Source organism: Anser cygnoides, chromosome 19 (genome assembly GCF_040182565.1).
Source record: "Anser cygnoides isolate HZ-2024a breed goose chromosome 19, Taihu_goose_T2T_genome, whole genome shotgun sequence".
Classification (NCBI taxonomy): domain Eukaryota; kingdom Metazoa; phylum Chordata; class Aves; order Anseriformes; family Anatidae; genus Anser; species Anser cygnoides.
The window spans coordinates 8,940,044-8,963,748 of NC_089891.1; the positions used below are offsets into that span (position 1 = coordinate 8,940,044).

At 37.4% G+C, this 23,705-nt stretch overlaps 1 protein-coding gene across 14 annotated transcripts; it reads left to right on the plus strand.

Moving 5' to 3' along the window:
• Positions 1–50: 50 nt before the first annotated feature.
• On the plus strand, positions 51–23,132 carry ZNF207 (zinc finger protein 207). Of its 14 annotated transcripts, none has more exons than XR_007163530.2 (15): positions 51–253; positions 1,639–1,765; positions 2,228–2,366; positions 3,252–3,422; positions 4,132–4,207; positions 4,710–4,757; positions 6,852–6,922; positions 7,969–8,129; positions 8,906–8,998; positions 10,206–10,448; positions 11,176–11,338; positions 11,484–11,667; positions 11,891–11,970; positions 16,243–16,297; positions 20,892–23,132. XR_007163530.2 is itself a non-coding variant. In XM_048064621.2 (13 exons), the coding sequence occupies exons 1-12, from the start codon at positions 213–215 to the stop codon at positions 11,642–11,644; spliced, it is 1,494 nt and encodes a 497-aa protein (XP_047920578.1). In that variant the 5' UTR covers positions 51–212; the 3' UTR covers positions 11,645–11,667; positions 11,891–12,235. The 14 variants fall into 14 exon arrangements, 8 of the variants coding, with proteins under 8 accessions (XP_047920578.1, XP_047920577.1, XP_047920579.1 ...); XR_010825848.1 differs by having other exon boundaries at positions 20,895–23,132; XR_010825846.1 differs by having other exon boundaries at positions 11,484–11,970.
• Positions 23,133–23,705: the final 573 nt, after the last annotated feature.

The window sequence follows — 23,705 nt, forward strand, 5'->3', positions numbered from 1 at the left end:
TCGCGTCACGTGGGCTGCCCCCTCCCGCCGCGCCGCGGTGCATGCTGGGAGCGCGGCGGCAGCGCCAGGAGGGAGCGTGGCGGCCATTTTGTGCCTGCCTCGCTCGCCTCCGGGAAGGGGCTGGTGTAGGAGCTGCGGCTTGGCGGGGAGGGAAGGAGGGAAGAAGGAGTTCGGCTGTTTGCTTTTCTGCCTAGGTCGCGGGCGTTGTCGCCATGGGCCGTAAGAAGAAGAAGCAGCTGAAGCCTTGGTGCTGGTATCCTTCTGCGTCTGTTTGAGGGGAGTGGGGGGGGGAGCGCGGCCCGGCCCCACCGCGCTGCCTCAGGACGGGGATCGCTCCTCGGCCCCTGGTCCCGTCACGGTTCGGTTCGGGTTTGCTCCCGTTGCTTTTCTGCGCCGCTCAGTGCCGGCGTGGGGCCTGCTCCGTGCCCTTCCTCAGCGTCTCTTTCCCTCGCCCGCCCCCCCCCCCCCCCCCCGCGGCCTTGTCCTCCCTCCTCGCGTCAGGGCCGCGCCGCCAGGCCGCTGCTGCCCGGGGACGGGGGGGCGCTAACGGGGGAAAGCCCTGCTGGATAAATAAAGCGAGGCAGGCCTGGTTAAAAGAGATCTTTTGAGAGCTAATTGTAGAATTCCAAATTTGTAATCGTTGCGTCAAAATCCCGTACAGTTTCTCAGTATCTAGAAATATTGGTCGGTTTTTCTCAAATCAGTCTTTTGTAATTTGTTTTTTAAAGGGTGATTACAGGATTACTTTTTCTCTCACGTTTTTGCCGAATCTAAAACCGTGTAATAAAGGAGTTTATAATCTACTTTGAGATCATTTACCGGTTTATGTTGGATGGCAGCTGTGCTTCTATTTCAGGTACTAATAGGTCTTAAGTTTTGCTGAAAGTGGGGAGCACGTTGTGTTAGCAAGGACACACTAGTAACAAATGTGTCTGTCTTGCTTAGCAAGATGTCTGGAGTGTTCACTGAAACATTAATGCTGATCTGCAGAAAAAAATAGCGGTTTGTCTCTTTTGTCACACAGAAGTCTGGAAAATTCTTCCTTAAAATATTTCAGTTTAAAACCAAATTTGTTTAATGACTGATAGATTAATTACTTAATCACGTAATGTCATAAGATTTGAGGTAGCTGGATGACTGGAAAAAAATTTTAAACTATCCTTTTCTCTGTTATAAACGTTTGTTACTGTTGCGTTTTATTAAATAGGCCCTTCTCCTGAGTATTTAGCTTTGCTTCCCTTTTGCGGATTTCCCATTTGTTTCTCCTTTACTGCTTTAGCAACTTGTAAAAACCTTAAAGTATGCAGAGAGGAAGGAGTCTGCTTAGAAATAACTAGGACTTGAAACTCATCTGTCAAATAATATGGATCCAAATTATGATTGTGGTCGTGTGTACACATCTTGTCAGTTTTCTGACACATGTAACTTATCTGAAGAGGGAAACAATGGGTGGTGTGAGGAGGGAGGTTTGGTTTCAGACATCCGTGCAATACTTGTTCTGATATGAAAGCTTAGAGATGCTTTCTCTGCTTTTTTTTTTCCTTTAGAAAAAAATATAGTAACACTAATGCTAGTTAGCCTAGTGTGACGTAGAAACTCACTTTCAGGATTAAATATTTCCTTAACAATCTTCAATAGGTATTGTAACAGAGATTTTGATGATGAAAAAATCCTTATACAGCATCAAAAAGCAAAGCACTTTAAATGCCATATATGTCATAAGAAATTGTATACGGGACCTGGTTTAGCTATACACTGCATGCAGGTAAGAAGTTCTAGACTTACAGAAAACTTTCCTTGACAGTATTTAAAATTGGAATTAATAAACTTAAATTAATAAACTTAAAAATGTGTTCTTTGGGGGCTTCCACAATCATGAAAACTGATGAGGGAAAGATGGTAGTGCTCTGTTTCAAGGACAGGGCTCTTGCTGTGTCAGCAGTTCTCTGGTGAGTATGTTGCAGAGATCTTTGCAGTCACTTTGAAGATGTAGGAGTGAAGGAATTGCGTTGCATTGGTGTTCAAAAGAAAAGTCTATAAACTAGTTTTAGAATTTAATAGTAGCCAACAGTGATGGCTGCCCTGTACCAAGAAAATGGTTGGCTAGAGAGACTCTTCCTTTTAAGGATGTTGCTTTTGTATTTTGACAGTAAACTGGTGGAATAATTTAGAATGTAACCTGAGTTGTGGTCAGGAGGACTTTTTTTTTTTTCTTTTTTCTCTTTAGGTACATAAAGAAACAATAGATGCTGTTCCAAATGCTATTCCTGGAAGAACAGACATTGAACTGGAAATTTATGGCATGGAGGGCATTCCAGAAAAAGATATGGAGGAACGGAGAAGGTTACTTGAACAAAAAACTCAGGGTAAAATATGATCTAGCTAGTTATCTGTATTTTTTTTAGCACACTTCTTAAATTAAATATATTTCAGAATATATTCTTTGAGTCTGCTATCCAGGTTGACCAATATATCTTAACCATACAGTAGGTAGTATTTGTCTTGAAATAACAGGCAGATGTTGTTCTTATGTACAGTATTTGTCTGCCTCTCAATTCATTATGTGTAGGCTTTGTGTATAAAACTGTTTTTGGTGGTTTGAAGTGGGGTTTTCTGCTGCTTTTTTTTTTTTTTTTCCTCTGTGGTGGGGTTTTTTTAAATGTTGAAAACTGGTTCATTAAGTGTTACCCCTGTGTGAAGATTTCCTGTGTCTGTCTTACTCATACTAAGCTGGGTGAAACAGCTCTCGCTCCTCGGAAGAGTAAGGGCTGGGTTAATACATCCCTAACTGCAGCTTCTGTCTTCCTACATGGCAGGCAAATGTCAAGAGATACATTTTTTTTTTCTTTTCCTGTTCAGAAATAAAACTATTACCCAGTGAATAGGGGGATGGTGATTTTTTTTTCCCCTTTTTTGGAGGAAAGGCTAGGAATCATAGTACTCTTATGATACAGGAATACTTCAACTTCTTTGCTTTCTAAGTGTGCTTTTCCTTTGAGTTGTTCTGGCTTATTCTGAACAGCCAGAGACTGACATGAAGGAAGACCCCTATTATGTTGAGGTTTATTACAGTGGAGTCACTTTCCTTTCATTTTTATTTGTATGGATGATAGTAGGCTCACTTAGCTTTACTTCTCTGTAAGTCTGTGAGTTTTTGAACATGAGATTTGAAATTACTTTTGTTCCAAATAATATATTCCAGATAAAAATGAATTTGCTTTCAATCTGACCATATGCATTGTATTATTTAGCAGAAAGCCAGAAAAAGAAACAACAAGATGATTCTGATGAGTATGAAGATGATGAATCTGCAGCTTCAACTTCATTTCAACCCCAGCAAGTTCAGCCACAGCAGGGGTACATTCCCCCAATGGCACAACCAGGTTTGCCTCCTGTGCCAGGTGCACCAGGGATGCCTCCAGGTAAGGATAGTATTTTGGAGCTAGGTACTGAAAAATTGACTAGGAGTACAAATCACTGCTGGAATAATAATCTGTTCCTTCCAACTCTAGGGTTAAAGGTATTAAAATAGTTTTGTAAGGTGCACATATGTGGTTTCTCCAGGTTCACGCACCACCCTTCCACAGTGGGTAGGTGTGCACATTCTCCTTTGTGAAGATTTCTAATACTAGCATCTAGATTGAAGGTATATGTAATATATTTGTTATTAAGGCAGATCAGTAATTTAAACACAAATCCACAGGTCACATCTGTTTGTGATCCTTCGTAATAAGATTTCAGGAATACAGAGCAGGAAGGCTACTGTGTGTTTAGAGTCTGCTAACATACAACAGGCAATTTATACACAGGTTACAAATACATTGCAGAAAGAATTCTGATTAATGACATTACAAGCTGGCCTTTTCTGATCTTTTCTGCAATGACGAGGCCTGTTCTTTGGAGACTCTACTAAGAATGCTTACACTTGGTGTCTTGCAGGACAGGGAACAATGAATCATGCAGATTTGCAGATACTCTTTTATATTGCATCATTTGTAAGCAGTGTTAATTCAAAAAATAATCTTTTACAGCTTCCTGTAAAACATTTATTCAGTCTAAGTTTATTAGATTAGATTTGTGAGAGACCGTATATTGTTGGAGTTGTATAAAATTTATTTTTCCTTTGTTAAGGTATACCGCCATTAATGGCAGGTGTTCCACCAATGATGCCTGGCATGCCTCCAGTGATGCCTGGGATGCCACCTGGGTGAGTAGCTAGAAAGATTTAATACTACGTTTTCATACTGTGCATTTTAAACTGTCACAGAAACAGTAAAGCTAATTAGAAAAACGTATGTAGGAACCTGTGAACTCTGTGACTTTAATATTAGGATGCACCAAAAATCTAGGTGGCTATAAACCAACATTAGAAGTATAGTCGAAGTATGACTTTATATGTAAGTATGTTGCCTCTTTCCTAATTTTAGTAATGTAACAATTTTAAATTTTATTTTGTTGGTTTAAAGCCTTCTGGGAACCACTGCTTTGTGTATTACAGAAATGTGCATCTGGCTATCGGTCATCCAACCTATTGGGGAAATATATAGTGAATAGTTTAAATTTATTCTTTAAATATGAGAATAAAAATTTTATTTTGGGCAAGAGTAAGATGTTGGTTTTTATGTTTGTTTGGGATTTACACAGTACCCTATCATAATGTGTTTGGAAAATCATAGTTAGATTTTTGATTTTTTCATAAATTTTCACAGATTACATCAACAAAGAAAATACATGCAGTCATTTTGTGGTGGAAACATGTAAGCATCTCATTAACGTAATTATAGGTACATTCATTATGCCATTTTATGTCATATATTTGATAAGATTGAAACTGTCTTACTGAAAACCTCTGAATATTGCTGAGATGTTTGGGAATAATGTCTTGTTAGGTTTTGTTGTTGTATAATAAAGAAATAACTTTACTCATTGAAATGGTTACTACAAAGCCACATATTGTGAGAAATGCATTCTACAGTATATTAATAAAATAGGCCCTTTGGGATTTATATCCTTTCTTGAATATGTACAGCTCTATGTGCTTAGTCCTTTACCCTGTAGGACTTGCTGCAGGAGCTTTGTGCTTGAGTTTTAAAGTTCACTAAGGTGAGAGGTTGTTCTCTTCTGAAACACAAATGTTGTTTTAACAGTCTTTGAATTTAAAAATCATATCTTAAACATCTTGTGGATGTTCATGACTGTAACTTTTCTGGTGGAAGCTGAAAAGAATTTTATCAAGCTTGTGGGTGTTTAGTCCTCCTTAAACTTTATTACCTTTAGGTGACTGTAATGTTACCTAGTAAAACATGCAAATGAATTTGCCAAAAAAAATCACTGAATGTTATGTTATGCTTTTACCTGGTTAAACATAAGCTTTTGCTAAATTAACCTGATGACCTTTTATTTAGAAATGAGCAAAGGGACTAGGACCTGGGGAGCAGCTTAGTTTTTAGCATGACACTAGTTCTAACCGTGCCCCTGCAGTTTTCTAGAAAGTGATCTTCCTTGTGGCAGCAGGAAGCAAGTGTCCAGCATTTTTTCTTTTTTTTGACGGTTATCAAAATGGATGGCAAGACTGAATTTGCTTTCTCCAACCATGAATGCAGAAAGAGGGGTGATAGTACTATGTTCCCAGTCATTAGTGCATCTGATTGCTTGTTCCCAGTAGTAGACAAGTTTAGATTAGTAAGGCTGGGTAGCAAGCTGCTTTGCAGAGTTCACCTCTTTATGATGATTCACTTGATTTTGAAATGGCAACAGTAAATGTTTCTAGACTGTTACATAAAATAGAAACTGCTTCATAGTTGTGATCTAGTACTCAATCGAATGCTGCGTGTCTGTTTAGTTTGCTCTATCTAGCAAACATATAAGTAATAGACATTCCTTTATTTTGTTTCCTGTAATCCAGCTTCGAGTGTCTGGAAAAATGAAGGCAAACTTAAACTACACTTGGTTTGTTCCCTGCAAAGGAATTCTTTGTATATAGTTTTCCAATTTAAAAGCATTTAGTGTCGTTGTCAATTTTTTTAAATGGAGTTACCACCCTGCGTAGGAGCAGTTTGCTTATATTAAGGGTTGTGTGTGTAGTTTAGAGGAGGAACACAATTTGCAGTGTAGCTTGGTAGATAAGGATAAAAAGAATCATTTAGATTTAAATTCCACTTTTCTGTTAGGAAATACACTCTTATTTTGGCCTGGAAAAAAAAAACAACACTCCTGTTTTTAACGTGAAAGAAAAATAATAATGATTCCTCATTTAAAAATAAAAAAAAATCACACTTGTCTATACTGAGTGTAGGGAATAGTTAGTGTAATTAAATCTCCAGAAGCCTTGTTATCTTCTAGTCTCTGTTTTTATCAATGTTTTGTGCCTACGTTTACAGAATTGGGTTGTCTGCCACTCGCTAGAGGAAGTCAAAATAGTATGAGGGTGCCAAAATCACAAATAGACTTGCGGTGTCAGAAACGTATAATACCAGAAGTACAGCAATTTTAGTGTGATTGCAGTTGCTGTTTTTCCTACATGCAAATTTTCTGAGTACATTAATATCAGGTTCTTAGAACACAGTACCAAAACTAATATCCTGAAATATATACCAAGATGGATGCCAGTTCTGGAATCTGATAACAGACGAAGTGAAAGGTTGAAGAGTTAAAGTTCAAATGAAAAGTGTTTGGAGGTTTTCTGTGTGTTTTCTTTTTTTTCTTGTTGAAAAACATGTCTTCTCTAGAGTCTGCTGTTTTTGGATTGCCTCCTGAAATTATTTTTGTATTTAATCTAATACAGGTATGTGCCAGTTGTTTTAACAGTTCATCATGGATGTTCTTACTGATGCTTGCTTTTTGTTCAATAGGATGATGCCGATGGGTGGAATGATGCCCCCTGGGCCAGGAATACCACCTCTTATGCCTGGTATGCCACCAGGTAGGTCAGGGCTGTCAAATGCATACTGTGGTGAGAGCTAAACTTTATTTCTGCTGAGAGTTAAGATTTCTATAAAGAATATACATATGTATGCTACCACCTTGATGCAGATGGATTGCTGCAGAAGCCACTCTTGTGCAAAGGTGAAGTGATTATTTTGTGGCTTTTGACTACAAGTAGTTGGGTTTGGTACTGTTGTGAAAGAAAAAAATGGAATATAATTTTATTCTTACTGCTGTTTCCCTGTTTTTCGTGTTGCCCAGTCTCTCTTCATTCTTCTCTTTTAATGTCTGTGGCTGCAGCTGGAAAACTATAATTAAAATTATTTTTAAAAATGTTGTGGGAAATGAGAAATAGTCTTGATGTTATACTTCTGTAAAGAGATTAACTGGAATTTTGATCATACCATAGCTAGAGCAGACCTGTTGAACTTCTGTAGCTCTCAAACAGCCTTGTGTTCAGAAGGTGGTGGTTTGAGATTTGCTGGTTTGCCCAGATTTCTCACTGGAGGAGGAAGCAAGCCAATGGGACAGCTACAGCCTGGTTCTGCTGCACAGTAATGTGTAGGAAGCCATGTGAGCTGTTAACTTCCTGTCTCAACCTCTCCTAGAGCAGCATAGGCACAGCGTGCTAAAAACAGAGTTAATTGCCTTGATTTATTGAGAGCATAACTATCTTCTATCAGTGAAATTGTAGTAGAAAACATGACTTGATTCAGTATTGCTCAGAAGTGTTTGAGGTACTGCCTATACATGGACGTTTATTGGTGTTTAGGGGTAAATTAAGGTAGAACTTTGTTTGTTTGGGGGAGGGAGGAGGGAAATTGATGGTCTTAAAATGGGTCGTGACCTCTGCCTTTTGCACTTGCTGTATATGGTGACTGACTGCTGGCATTACACTTTGTTACATTTTCTTTTACTGTTGCCTTAAAAATATATATTCCTTAGAGAAGACTTGATTGTAAAGAGCACTGGCAACAGAATCCTCTGAAGGAATACTGCTCCTTCCTTGAGTGTGAGTCATTACAGATTCTTTGTGGTCTGTAGGTATGCCGCCACCTGTTGGTCCTCGTCCTGGGATGCCTCCAATGACACAAGCACAGCCTGTTACAGCACCAGGCATCCTTAACAGACCTCCAGCTCCTGCTGCGTCAGCACCTACCCCTCAGCCTCCAGTTACTAAACCACTCTTTCCGAGTGCAGGGCAGGTAAGGTATCTCATAGCCTGGAATCTGTTGCTATCGTCTTCAAATTACCACTGTGTCAACAGTGAGGAGACCTGAGAAATAACTGATTACATTTCTTGCTTGTGTTGATTCTTAATTCAGTGTAGTGTTTGAATGAATTTTAAAAGATTCTTTTGTTTGTCTTACAACAGCCATGAAACCAGACTGAAGTTCTGTAAGCAGTGGGGAAGAAAGGAGTAGGCAAAACACTTTGTTTGTTAACCCCTTCAGTTGTCATTATAAGGGTGCTTTGGGTGGGTGAAGGGAGGTGTTAGTCAGCTACAGGAATCTGCTTGTATAGAACTTACCCTAACATTTCCAAAGTGGAAATCTTGACATGACTTGTTCTCCCTTGTTCTTTTCGTAATGGGCTTTTTACCAATAGAAGGACTAATTTATTCTGTAGTTTTGTTCAAATTGGGTTAAACATTGTCTGAATGAGGTCTTTTGCTTTACAAAGTTTGAGTTAACTAAGGTGGTAAAGCTTGGTTTAAATGTTTTGGGGAGGGAAGTGGGAGTTTATAGCCTTAAAATGGCTTGTGACCTACGTTTTGATTTTACTTGCTGTGTATAAGTTTTTACTTGCTCCCGAGTATGTTGCAGAAAACTTCATAGTGTCCTATTTGCATTTTGGACTTCTACAGGGAAGATGCTCATTTACAAAAGCACAGCCCCTAGCATAAGAAATCCTTTCATCTGGACACTTTCCACCCATTTGTTTGGAGACTTTTCACTGTTTCCTTTCTTTTATGCTACAGATGGGGACACCTGTCACAAGCTCAAGTACAGCTTCCTCCAATTCAGAAAGTCTGTCAGCATCTTCTAACGCTCTGTTTCCTAGCACAGCACAAGTACGCAGGAAGTCACAGATAAAACCAAATTGCTTTGCAACTTAACCCTTTGGACCGTTCTGTAAAATCTAAAATTGACTAAACATCTTCAGATAATTTGTTGTATTCCTGATTATGTTTAGCTGGTAAAACTGCAGAGTCCTTGATTGTGAGTTGCATTTTACTAGAAATAAGCATGTCAAAGTGCCCAATTTTTCTTAGAGTGAAAAAATGAAATGCTGTGTCCTGGTTCTAAAGGGTTAAAAAGGCATGAAAGCAGTTAAATGCATTTTAGTGGGCAGTGGTTAGCTTGATGCATGGTGAAGGCTTTTTAGTTCAATGTTTAATATGGTACATCGTAATGTAGGGAATTTTGTGATTTGCTTTACGTGCAAAAAATGGAAATACTTTCAGGAAAGTTCAGCAAAGAATTCATAGAATAACTGTAAACAAAAGCATTCTCTCATAACTAAAGCTTGCTTTGAAGATTAGTGCATCTTCAGAGAGAGCCTGATAAAGCCAACTTTTCTTGTTTAAAAATTTTAATTTAAGAACAAAGTAGGAAAGATGAGATGCTGGCATCTGTAGTGATCAGTAGTGATCTGACCTCATCTGCCTTCAGTTGATTCTTCACTCAGAAATGATACTAAAGGTCTGTAGAGAGATACAGTACTTCAAAACAAAACAAAACAAAAAAAACACTAATATTTTTGGAGAGAATGCTTAAAAGATAAAATAGAGTTTTCTTAAATGTTTCATAAAAACATTTTTAAAATACCTAATTTTAATAAATGCTAACACTGAGCTGTGCTCTAAACTAATGGTTGCTAAAGTTTGCTAATAATTTAGTGAGACAATTTATGCTTATAGGCTGTTAATAAATCTGTGATTTATGAAGGATTTAAGACATTTTACCAAACTCAGTATTTGAGGTAAAAATTTTGATAGGATTTTTTTGTTGTTGTTTCTTTTTTCTAGTTGTGGCTTTTGACCTGCAAATTTTAGATTTTCCTGTGTGTGTGTGTGTATATATATATATGTACGTACATACTGGGTTTTATTTTGTCTTGTTTTCAGTTGCTTTAGTATGTGATAAGGCTGAAGTTTACTTTTGTCAAGCTTATTTTAATTATGTATCTCACTGGAAGGTTTCAGAGGTCTAGCAGACATCTTTTAAGTTTTCTTATGCTTTAAGAAATAAATATTGATCTATCTCTGTGTTTCACAGGCTGCAGCGGCTGTTCCAGGTCCAGTTGGTACTGATTTCAAACCTTTGAATTCTACACCTGCAACAACAACAGAACCCCCCAAGCCTACATTCCCTGCTTACACACAGTCTACAGCCTCAACCACTAGCACAACAAACAGTACTGCAGCTAAGCCAGCTACATCTATAACAAGTAAGCCTGCTACCCTTACGACAACCAGTGCAACCAGTAAGTTGATCCATCCAGATGAGGATATATCGCTGGTAAGTTAAAATATTTTAATTGTCTTAAAGAAAGTGCAGTTTATGCCGATATGGCTGACTTAAGTAGAATTTTTTCTATGTTCTGTATAACAATGTTTTAATATTGGTGAGATTGCAAAACTTGCAGGACTAATATAACAGAACCACATGCTGAGAAAATGTCCTTGGTTGAGAAGTGATGATTGCCATCCTGCAATGATCCTGTTTTAGATCTCAGTCTTACCTTTCTGGTGATAGGGAATTGCTCAACTGAAAATACGATTTGGAGTTTATTTCTGTTTGTGATTTAAGCTTGAAGTTAAATAGATGCAGCTAATGAGTGTAAGACAAAGGACTTAACAGTTTGAAGTGGTCTTGGTGCTATTACAGCAATCAGAAATCAGGAATTGATGGATAAAACAAGTGAAACTTAATTTTAGTTCGGATATCTCTAGATCTGCGTTTGTTGTTTTGCCTCATCTTGTTGTGAGGAAAAGGCTTTCCTCAGCTGAGGGAGGAGGAGAATTTGTGTTGTGTGCAAAATACTGAATTAGCCAATATTAATGCAGTAACTTTGGCAGAAGGGGGAAAAATCCAAATGTTACTGTGAAATGTTTACTGGCAGCAACCTAGAATTTCTGAGATACTGATAGTTCAGTACCTGTAATCCACTTTTGCTACATTTATTTACTTTGCCTTTGCTGAGTTTATCTTACAGCATGTTATGGTTGTCTATTCCTGGTTTTAGGAAGAGAGAAGGGCACAGTTGCCTAAATACCAGCGTAATCTTCCTCGGCCAGGACAAGCTTCCTTGGGTAATCCACCAGTTGGACCAATTGGAGGTATGATGCCACCACAGCCAGGAATTCCTCCACAGCAACAAGGGATGAGACCTCCCATGCCACCTCATGGTAATCACAAGTTTCCTAGTTTTCTTTTCTCTAGAAGATTTGTATTTGCTGTAACTTCTTTAAAACTTAGTGACGTACTGTGAAAAACAGCTTTGTCCATTTGCAAAATGAATTCTTCTTTGCATCTTAAATATTTTGTTTATAGGTCAGTATGGTGCTCATCACCAGGGCATGCCAGGATATCTTCCTGGGGCGATGCCTCCTTATGGTCAGGGACCTCCGATGGTGCCCCCCTACCAAAGTGGACCTCCTCGTCCTCCAATGGGAATGAGACCTCCTGTAATGTCGCAAGGTGGCCGCTACTGATGCTACTACACACGCTCTAATAGGTTTGGAGATTAAACCTTTTCTCATCTTGTGCTGTTAATATAGCCAAGCTTCCGTCAATTAAGGCTTCATTGTGACTTTAAAAAAAAATAAGTATCTTCCCCACATGCAAGGAACTATTGGACATTCTTATTTTACATGGGAAAATTTATTTGGAATAATAACAGGAACTTTTCCTGATGTTGCAATTTATACTGTATGGCTTCTTTTTCATGTTTCATCTAGGTTTTTAGAAGTGAAGTATAGTAAATATGGTTCGTTAAATTGTGAAGGCGCTGGAATTACATGAACATACCACCTTAAAGGCAAGTTCTGTAACATTATGTTGCTATTTGTGAAATGATGCCTTCACAGCACTTCAAGTGCTGTTGGACTTTGTGTCCCCAACATAGTTTGGTGAGGGCTGTAACTGTTCCCAACTACTTGTACATTTAAGTCTGAACATGTAACAATATTTAATGTATTTAGAGTTCCTCCTGTTCCAGGGTTTAAGTAAACTGACCCACTAAGGTCGTGTGACTTTTCTGTACTGTTATAAACTTCATTGTAATAAAAGAAGAGAAAAATTTATATGCCTTTTCATTCATGACCAGCTGTGGACCACTGCCTGAAAGGTTTGTACAGATGCATGCCACGGTAGCTGTTGGTGTAATGAACACAATTATTGGTGCTTTTTTGATAAAGTCTCAATTCCTTATTTTAAAGCTTAAGTTATTCCTTAGCTGCACGTCTGAGTAGACAAGACCTGTACACTTATTAACTGACGCATCAAAAATGAGGCTGCAGGAGGCACATCTTAACTCTTGGTTGTAATTTCTCATGATGGCATATGCTTCTTATTTGTGCTTTCTTGTCCTCAATGATTTTAAATGATTTCTAGTCCTGGCACTTATTTGTAGGATATAAAAGTGATTGCTGCAAGATGCATGCTAGTGCAAGATGTTTCCTGTTAGTTCATTCCTTGACCGACTCTTTTTAAATGTGCAAAAGCATATGAACTTCAGGAGCCTTTTAGATGAAGATTTCTAGAAGCTTAGGTGCATGTCACATGGGTGAGTGACTTCCAGTTGATGTTGTATTTAAGTTGACCTGCAAACAAGAAAAAGAAACCTGACTTTCTTCTCAGTGTGCAAAAGAAACTAAGGGGAATAGAGTAATATGTTGCATGCTGCATTTCTATTTTCAGAATGTTCAGAATTTCACATCGTCCTATAGGATGAGCCTTCTACTATGTGCTGTGATCAGGCTGTAAGCTTGGCTCAGGCCAAGTTTCCTGAGCCAGTTAATGGAAATGTGTAGAGTAGGAGATTTTTCCATCAGTTCTCCTAATTACAGCTATCACAGAGAAATCTTACCCATACAGGTTAGTTATCTGTTTCTGAGTAAAAGGACAGATGACCATCAAGACTGTAATTCTCTGAATGTCTAACATTGCTGTGTTAACGTGTTATATTTCTGGTGAGAATGAAAATGCAGAGGGGGAGACATTTTGGAGGGAACGGAAGCTAGAGCTTTCCTTGTCTTTTCACTCCTTTTTTCCACCTGTTGTGATGATTTTTTCATTTGCAGGTCAACTTTAAATACATGTTCCAGCCTCAAGCCTTATTTGTGCAACTTAGGTTATGGGGATATCTCCTCTTTTAGCGTAGGCTAGAAAGAGTTTCAGTATTTTTGTATTGGTTTAAGTTCCATATGTGTTTTTGTTGACGGTGGATTTTTTTTACCTAGTTGTTATAATGAGTATTGTGATTCTTTCACTTGAAAGTCTCATGGGTGTATTTTTAGCTAAACTTGAAGTACTTCATGTGGCTTTATTCCATATTCTATTAGCTGCTCAGAAATACAGATCAGCTACTATACTACATTGTCTCTCAACTTCAAACTTGGGGTCATGGAATACCTCATGAAGGCACTGGAGCATCCAGTACATTCTAATTCCAGCTGAATTGCATTAGTTTAGTTTAACCATTAAGAATTGTCAGGCACTTTTTCTGAAATGGTTAGCAGTTTTAAGACCATAACTCCAAGCCTCTGTTGAGAAGCAGTTTTCTCTGGTCACTGGTTATCTGCTGGTCACCTGTCAGATGTGCACTATTTGGCTTGCAAATGTGCTGAGTGGGCCTTGATGTCAGATGTTTTGTTAGCTCTTCATCTTGCTTTATACAAAAGTCTAACAGATAAAACTGTTTTGCTTAGGCAATGCTCTTATACTCTGGTTTTCTTCTGTTTTTCTTTATCTAATAAGGATAACTACAAAACAAAGCACTGGAGAGATTTTTAGTGTCTTGCATTTAATGTTTTTTGTAATGTTATGCATAAAATTCATACATTATAAATTGATCTTAACTTTTGCATTTAGAACTATGAAACGTCTTGCTTTTTCTGAAGATCATATTGCTGCTGTAAGGATGCTTGGCCCTCCTGCCCCTAGTAAAGCAAATACCTTCTCCCTTTGGTGTCTTTCTGTAACTCATTGGTACGTTGTTTTCAGAACCCTACCTTTCCTGGGAAAGTACTTGAAAACCTTACTGCACGTACTGTTAACTCAGCATATTCTGCAAGTTGTCTTTATTAAGAGTTTCCCCAATTAAATAGTAAATGTGATTGTTCCAATAATAGCATCATTTTGTAGCTAATACTATGCAGACTTACAGTGCAGACACATTTTAAATTGAGTTTTTCTTAGTAATAACATTGTTATAATCCTTAACTAAGCACTGCCACGTGTTATTTGTATGGTACTCTAATAATATGCAACAAGCAGGTGAACAGTTTTTCTGTGATTTTTCACGTGGATACTGCCTTTCCTGCTCCTGTCATTTCTGTGCTATAAGAGCTGCGATGTTGCTATCTCTAGTTACTCTTGTGTCTCTTGTACGTACTCTTCTCCTGAAAACAGGCAGGTATTTCAGTGCATATGTTGTCTGTTGGTCCCTGCCTTCATTTCTTTGGATACTGCTTCTTAATGTTCAGAGAGTTGGATTTATGGTGTGCTTCCCAAAAAAGGGTAAAACTCTTTTGAATGTATTAATTGCTTGTATAAAGACTAAGGCTTGGTTTACAGTACAAAGTTTAGTCAGCATAGTTTTGCCAGCAAAATTCCTAATGTCATGCAGCCATGCAGACCTTTTTTTTTTTTTTTTTTTTTGCTTTAGTTCATCAACCCCTGGGAAGGGGTTGCAGAAGGCTTTATGAGTACAGCAAAACATATCTGTTACAGGACTGTGATGATATAATCACATGGGCAGAAGCTTTGATTTCAGTTGTTGCCTGAATTTCCTGTGGCAGATCTCATAGTGAAATGAGAAGTTGCAAATGGCTTTTGATCAGTTTTTATTTAAATTTGAACGTAATGTCAGTGTTGAATATGAAAAATCAAACAAACCAGGCTGCAAGAAACTGTTTAGACACAGGTGGGAAAAATGCTTATGCAAGATATTTAGTGTGTATGGCATCTGGGACTCGTATAAGAAGTTCTAAATTATTTCATGCATGGTGTCTCAATATCATTATGAGGCTGATCTTGTATATTTGCTAATTTTTAGAGTTAAAGGGTTGAAATTGGCATGAAGTAATCTCAGAAGAGCCCGTGATAGTTTTTCAGACATGTTGATATGACTGTTTTGTTCTTCTTTTAGGATATCTTTCTACCTTTTGCAAAGTCTGTTTTAAATAAAATTTTGAAAATATGTCTGGTTTATATGGACAAAATTTTTTTCTAAAATGTTTGGAGCTTTTTTCCTTCCACAGATGAGATTTTTAGGCGTTGATAATAAATTTGAGGCTGGGATGTATATCTAATGATTTCAGTGGATTACTATTCCTCGCTCTGTGCATGCATGGGAGAACATAAACAAGCTTCTAGAAACATATTCAGCTGCATCTGCCTTCTATGGTTTCTGCAGTTATTTCGGTGTATGGATGTCTTGAATGATACTTGCACAGAATTTTATAACTTGCTTTCTTAAAACAAGATAAAAGTGTACGGGATATAACCTGGAGTTATTTTACAATAATCAAATAATTCCAAATACAAGACAAAAAATGAAATACCAAGATTACTTGAGTTTCAGAAACAGTAAGAAGGGCATTATGACTCTTCAGTTAAATTAAGACTGATGTACCAGTCCATGAGCTGGGGCTGCAATTTAAAATGGTAATTAATGTCATTTTAAAATAGTAAATGTCTTAATAATTGTACCGGTCTAGCTTCTACATAAAAATTAAGGTGAGGGTCAACACTTTCAGTGGCTGATGGAATCTTTAACTCAACGTTTTGTGAATTAGAACAGTAACTACTATTGGTAATGGAAAAAAATACTATTGGTTATGGAAAAAATGCCCCGGAACAACTGACTTATGTTCCACTGATCAAGTTACAGAGCAAAATGAACTGTGCAATTCAGAATTAGCTGCGAACTACAAAAAAGTTCTGTTTTGGTCTAACAAAGTAGGTGATATAGCAGTCCTTTCCTTTTGTTTGCTTGATCACTGGAATTTTGTTAACGTTGAATGCATGTCTTTCACTTAATTGGGTCATGTTTTTTCTAAAACTTAAATTTTTCTTCTTCCTATAGCCCTGCCATAGGACAGGCTGAGGCAGAGTCTCAGTGTTGCCCTGTTCAGTCTGAGGCAAGTGGGATTTATTTTATTCCTTCCAGGGGCTTTCACAGCTTTATGGCTGTTGGATATTTATGTCCCCAAACTTGCAGCAAGTTTGGTGAAGGCCCCTAAATTTATTTTAATTTAGGTTTTTTATTCTTTTGGTAGACGGGCTCTATATTAATATTTATCCTTTTATTATCACTGTGTTTTTAAGAGTCTTAGGGGGAGGGAATGTGTTGTAAGATGTTTGGGTACCATTTCTCTTACAGAACGTGTTTCCTTCATGGCTGGTCAGGTAGTCCTTCAGCCACGCTGTACCCTGCCCCCTTTCCCTGCATTGTGTTTGTGCTGTACTGGTTTTTGGTTTTGGTAATGTGACTATGTGTAGTCTTTGAAGTAGTGGCATGTAAAGGTTAATTACTCATGTTTCCTTTACTGGGGAGATGTATTTATTGAAGTACTTAAAATACTTAGGTATTTAGCTAATAAGTGATATTACTAGTTACAAAATTGCGTAGCCTAAATTACAGAATACGGTTTCTGTGGAGGAGGATATTAACTGCTGCATTTGTGAGCTGTGCCACAATGAATATTAATGTAGAGCCCTATGAAGAAGTAGATATTCAAGTTTGTAAAGTAGAAGGGAAGAATGAGAAATCAAAACCACAGATGTTTCAGTTCATCAGTTTCAGGAAAACCTTTGCATCAGTCACTTAAATACACCCAACTACCTAATATTTTGTCTATTGCAATGATGTACTGAAAATGCTTGCATTTCCTTGAAACCTGGAGGAATTTTGTTGCATATCCAAAATTTGCTTAAGGATATGGGAATTTGAAGTTACTACTTTTCTTCAGTAGATAGCAAAAAAAAATAAAAATATTACCCCTTGTGAAAAACTAGCGTTAGTGTTACTGCTCACTCTGAAATGTATTGGTTTTGAATGACTGAGGTTACTTAAAGACAACTTCAGCCTCAGAAGAACAGATTTTGACCAAGGAGGTCTTGCAGCCTGTCAGCAATGGAATTCTTGAATTAGCAAACATTGGAGTCAGATTTTTAAATCTTTTTTGTTTTTTGTGTTTTTTTAACTTGTGGCATTTTTTTGATGAGCAAAATGTTTCATTTTTTCAAGGTTGTGCTGAATAATGACCCACTTGTGATTTTCAGCAAGTTTAATTAAAGGATAAAGTGAGTTGTAATTCTTCTTTAGTTCAAAGAATGGATTTCACACTCCTGTTGTACTCGTTTTGTACTCTGCCCTTTACATTTTCACTATAGGGGGTCTCCCAAGTAGTCTATTCTGACTGGAAAATTGACATCCTCTGTGAACTGTTTCAAAGTAATTAGTAAGCATGGTGTTGCTTTTCTAATTCTCATTGTGATGCTGTACTTGATAACAGTGAAGATGAGAACAACTCTAAGATACATTACTGCAACTAGTCTTTATTTCGCATATTTGGTCTATAGGAGCATTTGGTTTTAGTTCTTACTTCTCCTGGAATATCTAAGGAAACATTTAACCAAAAATATTTTTCAGTATGGCTTGTACTTCTTGATTTAAGTTTATCTTGTGAAGGCTTGAGATGAAAAAATAGCCAAATTTCAAATGCATGGTAGTGAACTTTATCATCAGTTTCCATTTAAGACTCATGCAACACGAGGTAGTTTTTATGCAGCTACTTATATTCAGTTTTCAGCACACAAAGCTGAAATTCAGCACAAATGCTGTATTGTCTATAATGGAGTACCCTACTTAGATCCACGCTTGGGTTATATCTAATGAATTGATACTCCGAGCTATATGTTTTCAGATTAAACTTTTGATCTGATTTTACTGAAGATAACTAGGTTTGTTATGTTCATGGAAAAATGTTTCAAAAATGCAGTTCTGGTTTTCATTGTTGCTATTAAGTTGTGTGTACTAATATTCAGGAGTAAATTAGCCGTTTCTTTGTGGCTTTGCATATTCTGCTCACAAAGCGTGGTACTTCTTAGCATCACATTGCTATGGATTTTTTTTTTCTTGAAACTGCTTTTGGACAATTTCAGGAAAATGAATTTCATACTGCTTCTGAAAGACACATTTGACACTAGGACAATTCCATGCTGTCGCTGTATGGATTAAGGCTTTTAGCTCAGGGTTTTCTTGTAGTTCACACGTTCTTCACTTCCATTGTGTATGTTTCTGTCCGTTCCATAAGTCTTGAAAGGACTGGACAGGACAGAAGTTTTTTGTTCTGTGTTTGGGTGTTGGTAGCTTTAATCAGGTTATATCCATGTTACTCTGATCTGTTACCACAGACTAATGTTTATGCTTAAATTTGCAGCAACTAATGTGTTCTCCATTTGCTTTGTACTTAATCCTAAAAGGTACATGTGAAAGTACTGCTGTATTTCTAGTCACAAGGATGGCATAATGGCTCTCTGCTAAAAAGGTGGGAATATGTCCTCAGCTGTTAGACCAGTTGCCCTGTCATTTCTTTAAAACAACTTGTAAAATACTCATCTAGTGCAAAAGGCTCGTATCATGCTCCTTTACTGAAGTTCTGTTAGTGACCTCCTCCCTGCCTCATGTGCATCTAAGGAGGATAGTTCCAAAAAACTTTACTTTTATTTCTGTTTTTTATTTTGATGGCTGGTAGTGTGTTTTTAACTGACACTTCTGCGTGCTGTCATTATTGCAGCTTTCAGTATTGCAGCAGTCTGTATATCACAAAGCTGTACGTTTCATTGCTCGTGGAATTTTCAGTGATAATATTTTAGTCACCTGACTATTATATTAGGTATTAATGGAAATAGGCTTTGGAAAGTTTGGTTTTATTTAAGTTTATGTAGAGGTACTTGAGGTTTTTTTTTTCTAAGGTCAGGAATTACTGAAATTGTGCTAAATTGGGTGAATTTGTACCCACTGGTCTTGAAAAGAGAAGTGAATGAGAAATGTGGCATGTAAAGTATGCATCACACATGAAGTTTTGACTTGCTGTAGAATTGTGTGATGTATTCTGTGCCATGTTTAATAAAGATTGTGGCCCTTAAATAATACTCTAAGAAATAGGCTACCTCCAAAAGAACTTTTTAGTTTGTGTATACGTTCTGTCAAAGTATTCAGACCAGAGAAGTATTGGTGGTGACTGGGTTTTATAAAAATGTAGCCATTGGTGACTGTGTTTTTCTATTGGAGCTGGGCTAGGTAGATATTTGGGGGTAAGAAAACCTTGGAGGCAGCCTTTGAGAGGATCAAGATAGAAAAGTGACTCTGAAGTGTAATGTACAGAACTGATTATTTTTTTTTTTAAGTTTTGAAAAGAACTTTGAGAAGTTTTTTTTTATTCTGTAAGCAGCAGTTTTATACAATCTTGATTGTCAGAGAAGGCAGATTCTTGGTAAAGCTCTACTGGAAGAAAATGCAGTTCAAGTACAGTATTTATAGATTGTGGTGTATAGTGAATACACTCGTGTTATGTGAAAGTACTTGGAAGGTCTGTCTGAGGGAGCTGGGCACTTCAGCGTGCTGCTTTTGCAGAAAGCTATATCCTTTCTTGAACCATGTGGTCCAGGACGTTATCCTTCGATCCTTTGTTCTGATCATTCCGATGAGTCAGTATTGACTGTATGATGACCCTCTGTGAGGGTTGGTATTTACACATCTGTTCACTGTTGTGAGTAATGAGGCACTTGAACCTTTTGAGCAAGTTTACACTAACTTGTTTGATTGTTACAGGCTCTATTGTAGGCTGTTCTTACAGGCAGTAGGAACAATCAGCAGCACTGCTGTTTCCGTAATAATGAATTTAACTTCTCCATAAATAAGTCTTGAACTTATCTTAAGGAAGTTAGAATGTTTTGAGGAAACAGTAGTATTTTCGTGCAAGTAACATCTCGACTAAAAACAAAGGAGCACACAACTTTGAGAGCCTGAAAGCTTCCAAAAAAAAATACCTTGTTTGCAGTTACAGCATATCTGTTAGCTAGCTACCTTTATAACAGATTCAAGTTTCTAATGTCTAAAATTTCGTTGTAAATCTTGTCTACATCTTAACCATGGTCCCAGGTGCTTTTTAGAAAGAGGGTCAGCTTCTTCTGCCCTTAGTAACCAATATTTATAAATGGTTTTAGCTAATAGTAATTTTGAATTACCAAACACTATGCCATGCAACCAAAGGAAATTATTTCATTGTGTCCCAACGTAGGGAATTATATGATGATTTAAAAGAAAAATTTCATGCAGAATCTTTTTTTCCCCCCCTCATTGTGTTGTAGAAGAGTGTGATACTTGCAACTACTGAATTCTTTAGCTTCTAGTCGAAGAAAATACACTTTGCTCTTTCATTGGTAAAGTCTAGAATAAGAAAAACAGTTTGAGACTATTTAATGAAGGACCATGACAATGTAAGTATTGTAATTTCCTTTATATTTGTGTTAGGCAAAGGGATTACCTTGTTAAACTTCTGGCTTTTGTGTCAAAAATACCAGAAATGTTATAGTTGCCCTGACTTCTTATGCTTTTCTTAAGCAACAAATTACAGTAATTGAAGGTTGGCAGCTTTTTTTTTAATGAAAAACTAAATTATGGGTTAAACTCCTTGGTTTAATACAATTTGTGTTTTTGTCAACTAGCAGCAGAATTTCAGCATTTGCTACTTACTGGTAGAGAAGAAATATCCCACAGCACTGCCAGTACAGGTTAGTTTAATCTGTAAGTACCTGACATTTCTATTTGAAATATGTTCAAATGATACCATTTCAGTACAAGGGGAATTTTGATCTCTGAAATGTCAATGTATCTTTCTTACCTACTACTGTTTTCAGTAGTGAGTGAACGTCTAGTTTTTTTGTTGTTTTTTTTTTAAAGGTCTGTAATGATTTTAACTACTCTTGTGGGTCAGTAATATCTGCAAGCACAAGGAAAATTTAATATAGAACTTTAACAAGTTGCCTTTGGTGTTACTGAAAAACATAAAGATATTAAATCAAAGTTAGTTCTTTGGTATCGTGCCTGTTATAAAAGGCTGTTTTATCAGTGAACCAATTACAGGGTATTATATTGGCTTTTATGTTGGGGGATAAGCATTTCTGTTCTTAAGACTGTAGCAGTAATGTAATCTTTAGATTTTTCTTTAGTTTTAGCTAATTACTGCCTACTGCCAACAGAATTTTAATTTGCTGTACTTGTAAGCTGGGAGCTTCTTGTTCTATGGTTTATTAGCTTACTTTTATTTAAGCCCTGTGTACCTCATCTCTATGTTATCAGCGTGGGAGATGAAAGTTTTCTGTGCTGTGGCACATAGCGTAGTTTCATAAGCTGTGAAACTCTGTGCCTTAACATACACTTGTGAAGTGAAGTGAATCATCACACAGTGAATTTGAAGGGCTTTTGAAATCATTGGTGGATAATTATATAAAAACAAAATATTGGAAGACTGTGTACTAGTGTGGTAGCCAGACAGAAACGTTAGTTTTGCCAGTTCATATGAATGCTTTTATACTCTGTTTTCGTAAGTGATTTGACACTTCCAGCAGTATTGCTTGTTTCAGAATTTTGAAGTCTCATACAACGTTGGCACAGCTCGTCATACCAAAATGTAAGGTTTCAAGGGGATCAGGTTTCAAGGCGATTTGCTCAGTAATGAGTTGAAATAAGTAACTGATTGCTTTTGGCTGCTGAATTACCGTGTGAAGTCTCAGTTTTGACAGTGGTTGAATGCTGACCTGCTCTACTTGTACCCCAGATTGGGAGTGAATGGGGAATAACTAAAGGGTAGTGGTGTTCTGTTTCATCAACAAAAAGTACATTTCTTTGGAATAGATCCTAATATGAATCATAGAATGGCTTGGGCTGCAAGGGACCGTAAAGATCATCTAGTACCACCCCTCCTGCCATGGGCAGGGATACCTCCCACTAGATCAGGTTGGCCATGGCTCCATCTAACCTGGCCTTGAACACCTCCAGGGATGAGACATCCACAGCTTCTCTGGGCAAGCTGTTCCAGTGTCTCACTACCCTTTCAGTGAGAATTTCTTCCTAATGTCTAATCTAAATCTATCCTCTTTTTAGTTTAAGACCATTTCCCCTTGTCCTAGACCACGAACTATGGTAGAATGTCATCTCCCTGCAAAACTTTGACAAATAATTACAGAATTTTTTGGTAGAATTTCTTTTCTTTTAAGATGGGACCAAAACAAAATATGAAATCTGAGCTTTCACAATCAGGTGAGCAGTCTTAATTCGTAGCTCAGGTTCTGATGCACTGTTTCAGCAGCTGTCCAGTCTAACGCAATTCAAAGTCGTTCCAGTTGTGATGCAGTCAGGAGGCAGCAGTGAGTCAGTTCACACTACTTTAGACTTCTGCTTAATGACTCCAAATCGCCCCTTCAGAGATTCTAGTCACTGTGTAGCAAACTTAAACTCCAGTTTTTAGTTCCTTCTTAAGGTATTTTAAAGCATGCAATTGAAGTAAGTATCCTCTCAGTAGTAATACAGCCACAGAAGTTAGTGTGTCAGGAACATTTTTCTTGTAACTTGATCCACCTTTTGTGTAAGTGATATGAAAGGGAAGGAATCACTGATCTTTTGAAAAATGACAAGTGGCAAAATATTAATGTTGAATTTAATTCCAGAAGGTGGGAAATCGGTAAGTATGGGCATCATTTTCGTGCATGTAAATAATAGTAACAGTAACCATAGTTTAATTTTATTAGCATTCAGTTTACAAAGAAGATTGAAAGAGAATATGGAGTTAACATCACTTGCATCCCTTGGGAACCGTATGCTTCAAGAATGGTTAATTAACATATACAAATCTGTAATGTATATCTACCACTTTGTAACAGTCTCTAATTAAACATAAGTGAACCCTTGATTCTGTGTATTTTTTTTCTCCTCGAGGACCTATTTAAATCATAGCAACAAATGTTAGCTGTTTCAAAGTGCTTATAAAATCCACCTTCACCCGTGTTTTGGTTTGAATGACTTTGTACTAGCTCTCTGCCTATAAACCATGCAAGAACTCATTCATATGAGCCCTATCTTGAAGTGATTTTATACCTGGAGACAAGCAAGTGAATCTCAAATTTTTCATATTTAACTGTCTTTTGGTGCTAATCTACTGTCCTTTTTCTGTACAAAAATGTGTGGGCTACCAAAGGATTGCTGTCTACAATCTCAGGTGCCTGGCAGGCTTGGTTTAAGAAAACAAGTTACAAGACAAAGCCTCTTGGCCAAGTCTTCTGTCTTAAGTTTTTCACTATTAAGTGATAGCAGTTTCTGTTTTAAAACAAAATCTTTGCTCTTGTCACAGCATGTGAGCAGGTTGTATGAACAATCAGGAAGTAAATGCTTGCTTTTAGCTCACACGCTTGTCAGTAAGATCTCACTTCCTATTTCTGCTTTGGGCTATGCCATATTGAAGCCACTCTTGTGGCCCACGCAGG